This window comes from Nerophis ophidion, linkage group LG14 (assembly GCF_033978795.1).
Source record: "Nerophis ophidion isolate RoL-2023_Sa linkage group LG14, RoL_Noph_v1.0, whole genome shotgun sequence".
NCBI classification, from domain to species: domain Eukaryota; kingdom Metazoa; phylum Chordata; class Actinopteri; order Syngnathiformes; family Syngnathidae; genus Nerophis; species Nerophis ophidion.
Window position 1 is genome coordinate 52,191,782 of NC_084624.1, and position 17,343 is coordinate 52,209,124.

At 43.8% G+C, this 17,343-nt stretch overlaps 2 protein-coding genes across 8 annotated transcripts in view; both read right to left on the reverse strand.

The window, feature by feature from the left end:
* Nucleotides 1-2,383: 2,383 nt before the first annotated feature.
* On the reverse strand, nt 2,384-12,259 carry bcl10 (BCL10 immune signaling adaptor). The gene is made up of 3 exons (XM_061921015.1): nt 11,818-12,259; nt 7,901-8,189; nt 2,384-2,862 (listed from the first exon to the last, which is right to left on the reverse strand). The coding sequence occupies exons 1-3, from the start codon at nt 11,869-11,871 to the stop codon at nt 2,513-2,515; spliced, it is 693 nt and encodes a 230-aa protein (XP_061776999.1). The 5' UTR covers nt 11,872-12,259; the 3' UTR covers nt 2,384-2,512.
* A 1,792-nt stretch (nt 12,260-14,051) lies between these two features.
* The window catches only part of LOC133568838 (outer dense fiber protein 2-like), an 86,404-nt gene continuing 83,112 nt past the window's right edge, over nt 14,052-17,343 (reverse strand). For 6 of the 7 annotated variants that reach the window (XM_061921009.1, XM_061921011.1, XM_061921010.1 and 3 more), the window contains 3 exons: nt 16,201-16,444; nt 16,018-16,143; nt 14,052-14,846 (listed from right to left, as the gene is read on the reverse strand). In XM_061921009.1, the coding sequence (XP_061776993.1) occupies nt 14,682-14,846; nt 16,018-16,143; nt 16,201-16,444 (535 nt within the window). In that variant the 3' untranslated portion in view covers nt 14,052-14,681. The remainder of the gene's footprint in view (nt 14,847-16,017; nt 16,144-16,200; nt 16,445-17,343) is intronic. The other variant, XM_061921013.1, reaches the window with a different exon arrangement.

Consider the following 17,343-nt stretch of genomic DNA (forward strand, 5'->3'; position numbering starts at 1 on the left):
CGCTCGGGATCTTTCTGTGTGGAGTTTGCATGTTGACTGCGTGGGTTCTACTCCGGGTACTTCGGCTTCCTCCCACCTCCGAAGACATGCAACTGGGGATAGGCCCCTCCCACCTCCAAAGACATGCACCTGGGGATAGGCCCCTCCCACCTCCAAAGACATGCACCTGGGGATAGGCTCCTCCCACCTCCAAAGACATGCACCTGGGGATAGGCCCCTCCCACCGCCAAAGACATGCACCTGGGGTTAGGCCCCTCCCACCTCCAAAGACATGCACCTGGGGATAGGCTTCTCCCACCTCCAAAGACATGCACCTGGGGATAGACCCCTCCCACCTCCAAAGACATGCACCTGGGGATAGACCCCTCCCACCTTCAGACATGCACCTGGGGATAGGCCCCTCCCACATCCAAAGACATGCACCTGGGGATAGGCCCCTCCCACCTCCAAAGACATGCACCTGGGGATAGACCCCTCCCACCTTCAGACATGCACCTGGGGATAGGCCCCTCCCACCTCCAAAGACATGCACCTGGGGATAGGCCCCTCCCACCTCCAAAGACATGCACCTGGGGATAGGCTCCTCCCACCTCCAAAGACATGCACCTGGGGATAGGCCCCTCCCACCTCCAAAGACATGCACCTGGGGTTAGGCCCCTCCCACCTCCAAAGACATGCACCTGGGGATAGGCCCCTCCCACCTCCAAAGACATGCACCTGGGGATAGGCTCCTCCCACCTCCAAAGACATGCACCTGGGGATAGGCTCCTCCCACCTCCAAAGACATGCACCTGGGGATAGGCTCCTCCCACCTCCAAAGACATGCACCTGGGGATAGGCCCCTCCCACCTCCAAAGACATGCACCTGGGGATAGGCCCCTCCCACCTCCAAAGACATGCACCTGGGGATAGGCTCCTCCCACCTCCAAAGACATGCACCTGGGGATAGGCTCCTCCCACCTCCAAAGACATGCACCTGGGGATAGGCTCCTCCCACCTCCAAAGACATGCACCTGGGGATAGGCTTCTCCCACCTCCAAAGACATGCACCTCGGGGTAGGCTCCTCACACCGCCAAAGACATGCACCTGGGGATAGGCCCCTCCCACCTCCAAAGACATGCACCTGGGGATAGACCCCTCCCACCTTCAGACATGCACCTGGGGATAGGCCCCTCCCACCTCCAAAGACATGCACCTGGGGATAGACCCCTCCCACCTTCAGACATGCACCTGGGGATAGGCCCCTCCCACCTCCAAAGACATGCACCTGGGGATAGGTCCCTCCCACCTCCAAATACATGCACCTGGGGATAGGCTCCTCCCACCTCCAAAGACATGCACCTGGGGATAGGTTGATTGGCAACACTAAATGGTCCCTAGTGTGTGAATGTGAGTGTGAACGTTGTCTGTCTATCTGTGTTGGCCCTGCGATGAGGTGGCGACTTGTCCAGGGTGTACCCCGCCTTCCGCCCGATTGTAGCTGAGATAGGCGCCAGCACCCCCCGCGACCCCAAAAGGGAATAAGCGGTAGGAAATGGATGTATGGATGGATTGTGCAGGGCGTACACTGCCTTCTGTCCGATTGTAGCTGACATAGGCTCCAGCGCGCCCCCCCCCCCCTTCTTGCTATATTGCAAATCTATATATTTGTTAATATAAACAGGAACTTCAAAATTGCCCCTTCAAAATAAAAGTTTTGTGAAAACCCGTGACCTTTTTCAAATCGAAACTCCTCCCAGTGCGTTTGTCTTTTCGGCTTCAAACTCGCACAGGAGAGAGATTGAACCCTTTTAAAAAAAGTGGTCGAACAAATTTTTGATAAGTTCTCCGGTTTGGATTTTACGCGCCTTCAAAAAACCCCTGCGCAAAGTTTCCTAAAAAATTTCTTTTTTGCCTCTTTAAACTGTAATTTGACCTACTTAAAATGCTTCAAAGTGCAAGTTAAAGCCCTACTATGCCAAGCAAAAGCCATTTATCAACAACATCCAGAATTGTCGATCTGTAATTTCACCCCCTTAACATGCTTCAAAACTCACCAAATTTTACACACATATCAGGACTGGCAAAAACTGCCATCTAATAAAAAACCAAACCCCAAAAATCTAAATTGCGCTTAGCGCCCCCTAGGAAAAAACCCAGACAAAACTGCATGTAACTTCTGTTAGAAATGTCGTAGAGACATGAAATAAAAACCTCCATGTTGGTCTGACTTAGACTAGGGCTTGAGTAGCGGCGGCGGCGGCCAACGGCGGACCCGACCAACGCTGCTTGTTAATATTGTATTTCTTTTTTTGATATATTACAGTAGAGTTGCACAAAATTGTATTTAAGTGACTAATGCCTGGGTTCTTTTTTTTTGACAGATATATCCAAGCAACAGCATAAAATGCAGCACATGTATTTATTTAGTGATCCTCTAATTAGAAGAAGAGTTTAAGGGATGATGTATAAAAGTCTAAGATGATGTACAGTAGGTCAATCTAGCTGTCCGTCCCTGTCACTGCACACCCATCAGGAGTTGCTCTGAGCGAGAGAACGCGACCGCAGGGGTTGGAAGTTGGGATCGGCCATGTTGCTGCAGGTGGAGGACCCCGGTGACCCTCCGTCTTCCGCCATCTCCTCCTCGGGGAGCGGAGGAGCTCCGGGCTCTCCTGGCTTGGGGAGGCAGGAGGAGGTGGAGGAGGAGACAGCAGCCATGGAGGACCGAGAGTCACCGCCACCTTCCGCAAAGCCGTCCGAAACAGGGGGGCTTCCTTCGCCGTCGGGATGGAGGAGCAAGGTGGAGTGGATAGAGAACATACCGGAAGGCTGGGGGGTGATGCAGGTGACGGTGCTGCCGGGTGAGGAAGTGGAAGCTCCAGCTAAAGGAGAGAGGAGAAGAGTGTCTGGTGAGCAATCATCCTGCACATCCTACAATATACACCATTCCGCTCCTGGAGAGGAAGGTAATGAGTATCAACAGAGATGGAGCAGTCACCAGCATGAATGAAGTCATTGTTTCATTTGCAGAACTGACAAAAAAAAAGAAGCTTTTTCCTGGTTTGTGTGACATCATCTCATGTCTTTAAAGCTTATTCAACAACACAACAAGAAGTTCCTGCTGTTCAGTTCTGCCCGGGACTCCAACCTTGGTCAAATATGTATATTGTAGGGCGGCATAGCTCGGTTGGTAGAGCGGCCGTGCCAGCAACTTGAGGGTTGCAGGTTCGATTCCCGCTTCCGCCATCCTAGTCACTGCCGTTGTGTCCTTGGGCAAGACACCTTACCCACCTGCTCACAGTGCTACCCACACTGGTTTAAATGTAACTTAGATATTGGGTTTCACTATGTAAAGCGCTTTGAGTCACTAGAGAAAAGCGCTATATAAATATGATTCACTTCACTTATATACAGTGGGGCAAAAAAGTATTTAGTCAGCCAGCGATTGTGCAAGTTCTCCCACTTCAAATGATGACAGAGGTCTGTAATTTTCATCATAGGTACACTTCAACTGGGAGAGACAGAATGTGAAAAAAAAATCCAGGAATTCACAATGTAGTAATTTTAAAGAATTTATTTGTAAATTATGGTGGAAAATAAGTATTCAAAGCTCTCACTAATGGAAGGTTTTGGCTCAAAATCTCACGATACATGGCCCCATTCATTCTTTCCTTAACATGGATCAATCGTCCTGTCCCCTTAGCAGAAAAACAGCCCCAAAGAATGATGTTTCAACCCCCATGCTTCACAGTAGGTATGGTGTTCTTGGGATGCAACTCAGTATTTTTCTTCCTCCAAACACAACGAGTTGAGTTTATACCAAAAAGTTCTATTTTGGTTTCATCTGATGACATGACATTCTCCCAATCCTCTGCTGTATCATCCATGTGCTCTCTGGCAAACTTCAGACGGGCCTGGACATGCACTGGCTTAAGCATGGGGACACGTCAGGCACTGCAGGATTTGATTCCCTGTCGGCGTAGTGTGTTACTGATGGTAACCTTTGTTACTTTGGTCCCAGCTCTCTGCAGGTCATTCACCAGGTCCCCCCGTGTGGTTCTGGGGTTTTTGCTCACCGTTCTCATGATCATTTTGACCCCACGGGATGAGATCTTGCATGGAGCCCCAGATCGAGGGAGATTATCAGTGGTCTTGTATGTCTTCCATTTTCTGATCATTTCTCCCACAGTTGATTTTTTCACACCAAGCTGCTTGCCTATTGCAGATTCACTCTTCCCAGTCTGGTGCAGGTCTACAATTCTTTTCCTGGTGTCCTTTGACAGCTCTTTGGTCTTGGCCATAGTGGAGTTTGGAGTCTGACTGTTTGAGGCTGTGGACAGGTGTCTTTTATACAGATAACAAGTTCAAACAGGTTCCATTAATACAGGGAACGAGTGGAGGACAGAAGAGCTTCTTAAAGAAGTTACAGGTCTGTGAGAGCCAGAGATCTTCCTTGTTTGAAGTGACCAAATACTTATTTTCCACCATCATTTACTAATAAATTCTTTAAAATTCTAACAATGTGAATTCCTGGATTTTTTTTCCACATCCTGTCTCTCACAGTTGAAGTGTACCTATGATGAAAATTACAGACCTCTGTCATCATTTTAAGTGGGAGAACTTGCACAATCGGTGGTTGACTAAATACTTTTTTGCCCCACTGTACATATACACATAGGTCTCCCTGTAATGTTTGATCCTGTTCTGTCTCCCTGTAATGTCTGATCTGGAACTGTCTACTTGTAATGTTTGATCCTGTTCTGTCTCCCTGTAATTTTTGATCCTGTTCTGTCTCCCTGTAATGTTTGATCCTGTTCTGTCTCCCTGTAATGTCTGATCTGGATCTGTCTACCTGTAATGTTTGATCCTGTTCTGTCTCTTTGTAATGTTTGATCATGTTCTGTCTCCTTGTAATGCTAGATCATGTTCTGTCTCCCTCTTAATGTTGATCCTGTTCTGTCTCCCTGTAATGTTTGATCCTTTTCTGTCTACCTGTAATGTTTGATCCTGTTCTGTCTCCTTGTAATGTTTGATCATGTTCTGTCTCCTTGTAATGTTTGATCATGTTCTGTCTCCCTGTAATGTTAGATCATGTTCTATCTCCCTCTTAATGTTTGATCCTGTTCTGTCTCCCTGTAATGTTTGATCCTGTTCTGTCTCCTTGTAATGTTTGATCATGTTCTGTCTCCTTGTAATGTTTGATCATGTTCTGTCTCCCTGTAATGTTAGATCATGTTCTAGCTCCCTCTTAATGTTGATCCTGTTTTGTCTCCCTGTAATGTTTGATCCTGTTCTGTCTCCTTGTAATGTTTGATCATGTTCTGTCTCCTTGTAATGTTTTATCATGTTCTGTCTCCCTGTAATGTTAGAACTTGGTCTGTCTCCCTCTTAATGTTGATCCTGCTCTGTCTCCCTGTAATGTTTGATCCTGTTCTGTCTCCCTCTTAATATTTGATCCTGTTCTGTGTCCCTCTTAATGTTTGGTCCTGTTCTGACTCCCTCTTAATGTTGATCCTGTTCTGTCTCCCTGTAATGTCTGATCCTGTTCTGTCTCCCTGTAATGCTTGATCCTGTTCTGTCTCCCTGTAATGCTTGATCCTGTTCTGTCTCCCTGTAATGTTTGTTCATGTTCTGTCTCCCTGTAATGTATGTCTGCTCTTGAATGGACTGTGCTGAAAGTCTTCATTTGCTTTCAGGTATTAAGAAAGTATTTGTGATTGTGCTATCACGTATGACTCTGTTATGCGGTTCGGAGGACTCGGCTGCAAAACTGTTTTGCTTGCCAACCATATTTCAGTTGAAACTTCTGCCTTCCAGCAAGGGAATAAAGACAAGATGTGAACGGGACTCTCGCTGCTGTGTTGGATCCGCTTTGGACTGGACTCTCGCGACTGTGTTGGATCCATTGTGGATTGAACTTTCACAGTATCATGTTAGACCCGCTCGACATCCATTGCTTTCCTCCTCTCTAAGGTTCTCATAGTCATTATTGTCACCGATGTCCCACTGGGTGTGAGTTTTCCTTGCCCTTATGTGGGCCTACCGAGGATGTCGTGGTGGTTTGTGCAGCCCTTTGAGACACTAGTGATTTAGGGCTATATAAGTAAACATTGATTGATTGATTGATAGATTGGAGTGAATCAGTGAGGTGATAACCATTTAGAAGACTAGATTGGAGTGAATCAGTGAGGTGACAACCTTTTAGAAGACTAGATTGGAGTGAATCAGTGAAGTGACAACCTTTTAGAAGACTAGATTGGAGTGAATCAGTGAGGTGACAACCTTTTAGAAGACTAGATTGGAGTGAATCAGTGAGGCGACAACCTTTTAGAAGACTAGATTGGAGTGAATCAGTGAGGTGACAACCTTTTAGAAGACTAGATTGGAGTGAATCAGTGAGGTGATAACCTTTTAGAAGACTAGATTGGAGTGAATCAGTGAGGTGATAACCTTTTAGAAGACTAGATTGGAGTGAATCAGTGAGGTGATAACCTTTTAGAAGACTAGATTGGAGTGAATCAGTGAGGTGATAACCTTACAGAATACTAGATTGGAGTGAATCAGTGAGGTGACAACCTTTTAGAAGACTAGATTGGAGTGAATCAGTGAGGTGACAACCTTTTAGAAGACTAGATTGGAGTGAATCAGTGAGGTGACAACCTTTTAGAAGACTAGATTGGAGTGAATCAGTGAGGTGACAACCTTTTAGAAGACTAGATTGGAGTGAATCAATGAGGTGATAACCTTTTAGAAGACTAGAATGGAGTGAATCAATGAGGTGATAACCTTTTAGAAGACTAGATTGGAGTGAATCAGTGAGGTGACAACCTTTTAGAAGACTAGATTGGAGTGAATCAGTGAGGTGATAACCTTTTAGAAGACTAGAATGGAGTGAATCAATGAGGTGATAACCTTTTAGAAGACTAGAATGGAGTGAATCAATGAGGTGATAACCTTTTAGAAGACTAGAATGGAGTGAATCAATGAGGTGATAACCTTTTAGAAGACTAGATTGGAGTGAATCAGTGAGGTGATAACCTTTTAGAAGACTAGATTGGAGTGAATCAGTGAGGTGACAACCTTTTAGAAGACTAGATTGGAGTGAATCAGTGAGGTGACAACCTTTTAGAAGACTAGATTGGAGTGAATCAGTGAGGTGACAACCTTTTAGAAGACTACATTGGAGTGAATCAGTGAGGTGACAATCTTTTAGAAGACTAGATTGAAGTGAATCAGTGAGGTGACAACCTTTTAGAAGACTAGATTGGAGTGAATCAGTGAGGTGACAACCTTTTAGAAGACTAGATTGGAGTGAATCAGTGAGGTGACAACCTTTTAGAAGACTAGATTGGAGTGAATCAGTGAGGTGACAACCTTTTAGAAGACTACATTGGAGTGAATCAGTGAGGTGACAATCTTTTAGAAGACTAGATTGGAGTGAATCAGTGAGGTGACAACCTTTTAGAAGACTAGATTGGAGTGAATCAGTGAGGTGACAACCTTTTAGAAGACTAGATTGGAGTGAATCAGTGAGGTGATAACCTTTTAGAAGACTAGATTGGAGTGAATCAGTGAGGTGATAACCTTTTAGAAGACTAGATTGGAGTGAATCAGTGAGGTGACAACCTTTTAGAAGACTAGATTGGAGTGAATCAGTGAGGTGATAACCTTTTAGAAGACTAGATTGGAGTGAATCAGTGAGGTGACAACCTTTTAGAAGACTAGATTGGAGTGAATCAGTGAGGTGACAACCTTTTAGAAGACTAGATTGGAGTGAATCAGTGAGGTGATAACCTTTTAGAAGACTAGATTGGAGTGAATCAGTGAGGTGACAACCTTTTAGAAGACTAGATTGGAGTGAATCAGTGAGGTGACAACCTTTTAGAAGACTAGATTGGAGTGAATCAGTGAGGTGACAACCTTTTAGAAGCGCCATCTTCTCATTCTTGGCCTTCTGCACCTCGTCCGTGATCTTGGCGATGATGAAGTTCTGCGCTCGCAGCTCCCGGATGGAGTCCAGCAGGGTGTCCAGACCTTGGGGGTTCTCTGAGAGGATGTCCAACAGGAGGCCCGTCCTCTTGGTCTGCGTGGTCTTGCAGTTGATCTCCTCGGCGTCGTCCCGGGTGAGAACGCGGCGGGAGCGCAGGTAGTCCAGGTGGCATCTGGCCCGGATCTTTCCGCAGAGGTAATGGCGCAGCTTGGTCAGGACCTTGGGACAGAGTTCAAACATGTCAGAATAAATAGTGATTCATGAAATTTTGTGAAGTGAATTATATTTATAAATATAGTATTATTATACTTTTCTACTGTGATGAGGTGGCCCCTTGTCATGGAGGGCCGCTATTTTTTTTCACAATTTGGTAGCACATATATTACCTTTTGGTTTTGGATGAGTGGGACCATGGCTGCCTATTCCGTAGCTTGCTTGGTTGACATTCACGGCACCCGAGGGTCTTGTGAGATGACGCTGGCTGCTGCCAGTTCATTATTATGAAAAAAATGACAGAGAGGAAGGCGAGAAACACTTTTTATTTCAGCAGACTTTCGCGCCGTCCCTTCCGTCAAAACTCTAAAGGCCGACTGCACATTTCCTATCTTCACAATAAAAGCCCTGCTTCATGCTGCCTGCGCTAACTAAATACAGAGTCTCGGAAAACTGGCGTGCACAAGCGATCCCTCAGAAAGCTGGCGTGCACAAGCTTTCCGAGACTCTTATTTTGTTAGCGCAGGCAGCATGAAGCAGGGCTTTTATTGTGAAGATAGGAAATGTGCAGTCGGCCTTTAGAGTTTTGACGGAAGGGACGGCGCGAAAGTCTGTTGAAATAAAAAGTGTTTCTCGCCTTCCTCTCTGTCATTTTTTCATAATAATGAACTGGCAGCAGCCAGCGTCATCTCACAAGACCCTCGGGTGCCGTGAATGTCAATCAAGCAAGCTACGGAATTTGCCGCCAATGTTTTTCTTGTAAAGTGTATGGAAGCTGGAGGAATTAGATGCCAAAAACCAACCACTTTCATGTGGTATTGTACAGAAAGGACAACTTTTTTTCTCCTCCATTTGAAAATGTGGGCGTTATCATCATTACTGTCTGATTCCAATCAATGCAAGTCATCAGAATCAGGTAACACACCAACTTATATTCTTGTCTTTGTGAAAGAAAGACATCTATATGTGTTACACATGCTTGTATTATCATTAAACACATTTAACTTGTTTACAAAAATGTCTCTTTCATAAATAAATAAATATAAATGATATATATAAATGAGGTAGATCCCCTCGAGTTGGTCAATTGAAAAGTAGCTCGCCTGCAGAAAAAGCAACAGCTTTAATTGATAACAGTGTAGACGTGCTGAATGGCCTCAACATTTCCCCAAAGAAACTTCCATCCATCCATCCATATTCTGCCGCTTATTCCCTTTGGGGTCGCGGGTGCCTATCTCAGCTACAATCAGGCGGATTGGAAAAGTCGCCACCTCATCACAGGGCCCCAAAGAAACTTATTGTCCACAAATGAAGTGGCGCTCCACAGGCCAGTTTGTAAACGCCTTGCCTATAAATGTTCCTTGCCTATTTTATACGTCCTATAGTCGCAGAAATAGACGAGCATTTCTGCAGATTACGGTCTTTTATAACCACCACCAACAAAAAAGGTACAAGGTATTATAAAGTACAAATCAAATGGCAATAGTGTGTGGACTAAGTATGCAGGAAGTAGTCTTTGCCATTAAGGTAATGTGCCAGTCTTGTATGTTGTTGCGCCTGACAAAGTGCTTGTACTGCAAGTATTGTATATGTAATATATGTATTTATATTGTTATATGTACAGTTGTGATCAAAATTATTCAACCCCCACACAATTTTGGTGTTTTAGCAAGTTGGACATGTATTCCGTATTTTGTTTATAGTCATATCAAATAAAGATGTGTCAAATAGACAAATGCAACTTAAATTGTAACACTGTATTTGACAAAATACCAAAAAAGGACATTTTTCTTAATATCTCATTGACAAAATGATTCCACCCCCCAGTTACATGCATCTTTAGTACTTAGTAGAACACCCTTTGGCAGTAATGACATCCTTCAAACGTGATACATAACCGGACACAAGCTTCTTGCAACCATCTACAGGTATTTTAGCCCATTCCTCTTGGGCAAAGGCCTCCAGTTCATTCATATTCTTGGGCTTGCGTGCTGCAACTGCCTTCTTCAAGTCCCACCACAGGTTTTCTAGAGGATTTAGGTCTGGCGACTGAAGGCCACTCCAGAGTCTTCCAGCCCTTCTTCTGCAACCACTCTGATGTTGATTTGGAGGTATGCTTGGGATCGTTGTCCTGTTGGAAGGTCCAACGTCTCCCAAGCCTCAGCTTCGTCACTGACTTCATGACATTTGCAGCTAATATATCCTGCTAGGAAATAGAATTCATAATGCCTTGAACGCGCTGGAGATTCCCGGTACCTGAGGCAGAGAAACAGCCCCAGAGCATGATTGACCCCCCACCATGCTTAACAGTAGGCAAGGTGTTCTTCTCTTTGTAAGCTTCATTTTTTTCTCCTCCAGACATAACGTTGATTCATAGGCCCAAAGAGTTCCACTTATGTCTCATCACTCCATAGAACAGTTTCCCAAAACCTTTGGGGTTTGTCCAGATGATTTTTGGCATATTGGAGTCTATTTTACTTGTGCCTGGTAGTCAGAAGTGGGGTGCGCCTGGGAGTTCTGGCATGGAGGCCTTCATCTCGTAGTGCCCGCCTTATTGTCTGGGACAAAACCTGCGTTCCCCCCTCTGCAATGTCCTGTTGTAGTTCCTCAGCTGTTACCCGGGGGTTTTTCACCACTGTACGCACACAGCATCCTCTTTCTACCACGCCCAGGTAGTGTTTCCACTGTGCCTTTAGCTTTAAACTTGCGAATTATGCTCCCAACTGTGTCTCTTGGAATGTGTAATGTCTTTGCTATTTTCTTATATCCATATCCTTTCTTATGAAGACAAATTACCTCCTCTCTTGACTTCTTTGACCACTCCCTGGACTTCACCATGTTGCAAATACACCATTGACCATCTACAAGAAGCTGAGCGTCACAGTCTTTTTCAATCAGTTTAATTGTTGCTCGTTATGGTTCTAATCACATCTACAGGTGTTTTCAACACCTGATTGAAAAGACCTTATTCAAATTCTGTTCTTAAGAGTTATGATCTTCAAGGGGTTGAATCATTTTGTCAATGAGATATTAAGAGAAATGACACCGTTTGGTATGTTACAAAATATAATGTTGTAATTCAAGTTGCATTTGTCTATTTAATTGATCTTTATTTGATATGACTATAAACAAAATACGGAATAAATGTCCAACTTGCTAAAACACCAAAATTGTGTGGGGGTTGAATAATTTTGATCACAACTGTAATATATGTATTTATATTGTTATATGTAATATATGTATTTATATTGTTATATGTAATATATGTATTTATGGCCCTGCAATGAGATGGCGACTTGTCCAGGGTGTATCCTGCCTTCTGCCCGATTGTACCTGAGATAGGCACCAGCACCCCCGAAAGGGACAAGCGGTAGGAAATGGATGGATAATCATCCATCCCATCCATCCATTTTCTACCACTTATTTCCTTTGGGGTCGCTGGTGCCTATCTCAGCTATAATCGGGCGGAAGGCGGGATATACCCAGGACAAGTCGGCCCCCCCAACACAGATAGACAGACGGATATGGATAATCAATGCTTCGGTAAATTGCAGTCTTTACTAATCGGTGTTTTTAAAGAATGTCGGCTCGTGTCGACGTCAACTCGTATTTAATGCTCGTTTTGTGTACTCACGTCTTTTTTAATGTCTGCCATCACATCGTCAGTGAGCTGATCCATGGAGGCCATGCAGGTCCACTAACTAATAATGCCTCAAACTAACTAATGACTCAAACTAACTAATGACTCAAACTAACTAATGACTCAAACTAACTAATGACTCAAACTCACTAATGACTCAAACTAACTAATGACTTAAACTAACTAATGCCTCAAACTCACTAATGACTCAAACTAACTAATGACTCAAACTAATGCCTCAAACGCCTCAAACTCTTCCAGTCAAGCAAGTAGTCGCTAAATGTGCTTCGTTATGAAGTCACCCGAAAAAGTTATATTCATAACTTTGTTAAAAGGAGGACAAGAAGTTTATTTGCGTTATCGATCAACAAAAGCCTCCACGGAAATAAGTTTCCATAAATAAATAAAAAAAACACACCCGGATTTCCTGAAATGACGTCATCGATGTGTTAGACGTCACACGCTTGAAGAGTTTGAAGGGGATGTAGTTGTCTATTTTGGCCACTGGGGGACGCTGTCGGAGAGATTTCAGCCAGTGCGTCTTGCTTATTGATTCAGTTACTTTGTCCATCCATCCATCCATTTTCTACCGCTTATTCCCTTTCGGGGTCGCGGGGGGCGCTGGTGCCTATCTCAGCTACAATCGGGCGGAAGGCGGGGTACACCCTGGACAAGTCGCCACCTCATCGCAGGCCCAACACAGATACAGTTACTTTATAATTATTATTATTCAGTTACTTTGAAATTATTATTATTATTATCCAGTTACTTTATAATTATTATTACTATTCAGTTACTTTGTAGTTATTATCATTATTCAGTGACTTTGTAACAAGGACATCAAACTAATTTTAGCTCAGGCGCCGCAAAGACGAGCATCTATTCTCGAGATCAAATCATGGCATGATAACTTAAAAATAAAGACAACTCCAGGTTGTTTTCTTTCAAGATCACTTGTATTAATACATCCATCCATCCTTTTGGGGTCGCTGGCGCCTATCTCAGCTACAATCGGGCGGAAGGCAGGGTACACCCTGGACAAGTCGCCACCTCATCGCAGGGCCAACACAGATAGACAGACAACATTCACACACTAGGGCCAATTTAGTGTTGTCAATCAACCTATCCCCAGGTGCATGTCTTTGGAAGGAAGCCGTAGTACCCGGAGGGAACCCACGCATTCACGGACAGGGGTGCCCATTACGTCGATCGCGAGCTACCAGTCGACCGCGGGGGGTGTGTCAGTCCATCTCCAGCCAGGCTTTTAAAAAAAATAGACCTAAAAATGAGTGATCATCAATCTTCACCAAGACGTCACTTAAATGACATTCACGGTACCGGAGGGTCTTGTGAGATGACGCTGGCTGCTGCAAGATCATTATTATGAAAGTATGACCGAGAGGAAGGCGAGAAACACTTTTTATTTCAACAGACTCTCGCGCCGTACCTTCCGTCAAAACTCTAAAGGCCGACTGCACATTTCCTATCTTCACAATAAAAGCCCTGCTTCATGCTGCCTGCGCTAACTAAATACAGAGTCTCGGAAAACTGGCGTGCACAAGCGATCCCTCAGAAAGCTGGCGTGCACAAGCTTTCCGAGACTCTTATTTTGTTAGCGCAGGCAGCATGAAGCAGGGCTTTTATTGTGAAGATAGGAAATGTGCAGTCGGCCTTTAGAGTTTTGACGGAAGGGACGGCGCGAAAGTCTGCTGAAATAAAAAGTGTTTCTCGCCTTCCTCTCTGTCATTTTTTCATAATAATGAACTGGCAGCAGCCAGCGTCATCTCACAAGACCCTCGGGTGCCGTGAATGTCAACCGAGCAAGCTACGGAATTTGCCGCCAATGTTTTTCTTGTAAAGTGTATGGAAGCTGGATGAATTAGATGCCAAAAACCAACCACTTTCATGTGGTATTGTACAGAAAGGACAACTTTTTTTCTCATCCATTTGAAAATGTGGGCGTTATCATCATTACTGTCTGATTCCAATCAATGCAAGTCATCAGAATCAGGTAATACACCAACTTATATTCTTGTCTTTGTGAAAGAAAGACATCTATATGTGTTACACATGCTTGTATTATCATTAAACACATTTAACTTCTTTACAAAAATGTCTCTTTCATAAATAAATAAATATAAATGATATATATAAATGAGGTAGATCCCCTCGAGGTTGGTCAATTGAAAAGTAGCTCGCCTGCAGAAAAAGTGTGGGCACCCCTGATGTAGGATATAGACAACATGCAAATATTTTATTCATCAAATCACAATTATTGAAATGCGACAATTAGGTGCATTTGCAAACATGTAAAATGTACAAAGCAAACTGTAACCTGCTAGCCAAGAATGTACAATTCTTCTCAAAAAAAGAGGAGGAATATAATCTTAAGAGTAAAATGTCATTTAAAACATTTGTATGCACGTACAACAGTAAAAACCTTTATGCATCTTGCTTGTTTATGCAGTTACTTTACAACAAGGCTGTCAAACTCCTTTGAGCTCCAGTTCAATTTGAGCGTCTCAAAGAAAATGTGGTTGCTTGTTCATGTTGATTACAGTCTGTTTGTTCCAAGCAGCATTGGGATTATTCATTGGCTTTCACCACTAGATGTCAAGGTCAAACAAGATTTGAGACATCGTGCACCCTGCTTGATAATCCTTTTCAAATGCAGTTCTATTTACTTTTCCATAGGGGGACAAGTGGTAGGAAATGGATGGATGGATGGTTTCTTAAATACCTTGTTTTTACAATTTTTTGAACAATCATATTTACTCCTTTTGACAATAATGAGAATACTTTATTGAAACAGGATTTTTCCAAAAACTGAATTAAAAAAATAGAAATTAAAATCCTCATTATAGAAAACCGGTGGACCAAAAAGTAGGACTTGAATCTTCGAATATCATGAGGAAAGAGTTTTTTAGGAAGTTGATGTAGTCCAGCATGTTTTTCTTGTGCCTCTCACACTGTTCCAGACTCAGCTGCAGGTCTTTCACGCGCGCCTCAAACTGGATTTCCGCCTAAAAAGAGACACGCTCGCATCAAGACTCAAAGAAAACACATTGTTGGGTGTAATAATAGATGATAAAAGGACCTGGAAACCCTAATGGAAAAATATACAACATAAATTAGCAAGAATGTTCTGGACCAAAAATGACTTGATATTGTCTATTTCTGTTCACTAGTGTTACATATCTGACTTATTGTGTAGAAATATGGCAAACAACTACAAATGTGCGCTTCATTCACTAACTGTGTTACAAAAAAGATCGATTAGAATACATCATGTTGAATATAGAGAACATACAAACCCTTTATTTATTGAATTAAAAATATTGGTGCATTTGCAAACATGTAAAATGATGTATGAAGCAATCTATAACTTGCTAGCCAAGAATGTACAACAATTCCATCAATCCATCCATTTTCTACCGCTTATTCCCTTTCGGAGTCGCGGGGGGCGCTGGTGCCTATCTCAGCTACAATTGGGCGGAAGGCGGTGTACACCCTGGACAAGTCGCCACCTCATCTCAGGGCCAACACAGATAGACAGAAAATATTCACACACTAAGGCCAATTGAGTGTTGCCAATCAACCTATCCCCAGGTGCATGTCTTTGGAAGTGGGAGGAAGCCGGAGTACCCGGAGGGAACCCACGCAGTCACGGGGAGAACATGCAAACTCCACACAGAAAGATCCCGAGCCTGGATTCGAACCCAGGACTGCAGGACCTTCGTATTGTGAGGCAGATGCACTAACCCCTCTGCCACCCTGAAGCCTGTACAACAATTCTTCTCAACAAAGGAGAAATAGAACCTTAGTATCAGTATGTGGAATTAAATGATGGAATGGATGAGTAAAAAAATGAAGGAATGCAGCAATATGATTGACTTTAAGAGACTGTTCAAACTACAAGTGTTCACAAAGTACACACAACAAGAATTATGATCAACATCTTCAACCCTTTTTTTTTCTTTTGCGATAAAGATTATTTATGTATTTAATATTTGTTTGCTTACTATGGTATATTATTTGTTCACTGTTCTGTTACAGAGAACAAAGAAATGGGATCACTGTGCTGTAATGAAACAAGTGGAAATATGTGATGATTACATTGTATGGTGTGCATGTTCCACATAAACTGAAACTGAAGTGAACAGATCCACAACGAGCTCAAGGTGTGTTGCTTACTGTCAACTTGCTCTGTCTTAGAAGCTTCAGCTCGTTATCTATTCTGTTCTTCTCAACCTCCAGCGCGTGGTTGGCGGTCTGCAGTTCCTCTTTTTTCGACAGGGCTTGTGCAGTCAAGTTTGTGACCTAAAGACGGGCAAATTAATTCCTCGATGGTGTCAACGTTTACTAGGAGAAGCGCACCTGTTGGCTGAGGGCTTCGCACTCGGCAGAGCGCTGCTGCAGTTGGCGGGCAAGAGTGTCGCATTCTCCTGAGCGATGAGCCATCTGCTGCTTGAGAGCCTCGCATTCCTTTGAGCACTGACTCAGTTGCTGCTTGAGAGCCTCGCATTCGTCCGAGTGCTGTTTGCTGTGGTGAAGAGCTTCTTCCTCCACCTTCAGCTTCACTTGCATCGCCAGCTTATTTTGATGCAACTCATCTTCCTTCCTAAAAGGTACATTTTATACATTTTATCTTGGCATTTCAAACAGAAGAGTAGCGTTCCCCAGTATAAACCCATAGATTAATTTGAAAAAAAAAAAAATATATATATATATATATATATATATACACACAGACAAAGTGTGTCCGAGTCCATGGTTCTCTCCTGGAAAAGGGTGGAGTGCCATCTCCGGGTTGGGAAGGAGACCATGCCCCAAGTGGAGGAGTTCAAGTACCTAGGAGTCTTGTTCACGAGTGGGGGAAGAGTGGATCGTGAGATCGACAGGCGGATCGGTGCGGCGTCTTCAGTAATGCGGACGTTGTACCGATCCGTTGTGGTGAAGAAGGAGCTGAGCCGGAAGGCAAAGCTCTCAATTTACCGGTCGATCTACGTTCCCATCCTCACCTATGGTCATGAGCTTTGGGTCATAAATGATACCTTCAAGGTACTCAAAGCGCTTTGACACTACTTCCACATTTACCCATTCACACACACATTCACACACTGATGGAGGGAGCTGCCATGCAAGGCGCCAACCAGCACCCATCAGGAGCAAGGGTGAAGTGTCTTGCTCAGGACACAATGGACGTGACGAGGTTGATACTAGGTGGGAATTGAAACAGGGACCCTCGGGTTGCGCACGGCCTCTCTTCCACTGCGCCACGCTGTCCCTAATGCTTAATAATGCGGACATTTCACATGTCTTATTATATGACTTTTTGGTTTCACTTTAAAAAAATGTTTTTATATTAATTTAAGGTTTGGTGGCTTTAATTTTGCCATGGCGGGACACCCCACTCAATTATATGTAGGGGAAACCCTGCTGCATGTAGAACATTTGACCCGACTACCCAATACAAAAGTGCAATAAAGTACATCAAAGCATATCAAATATTGTTGCAAC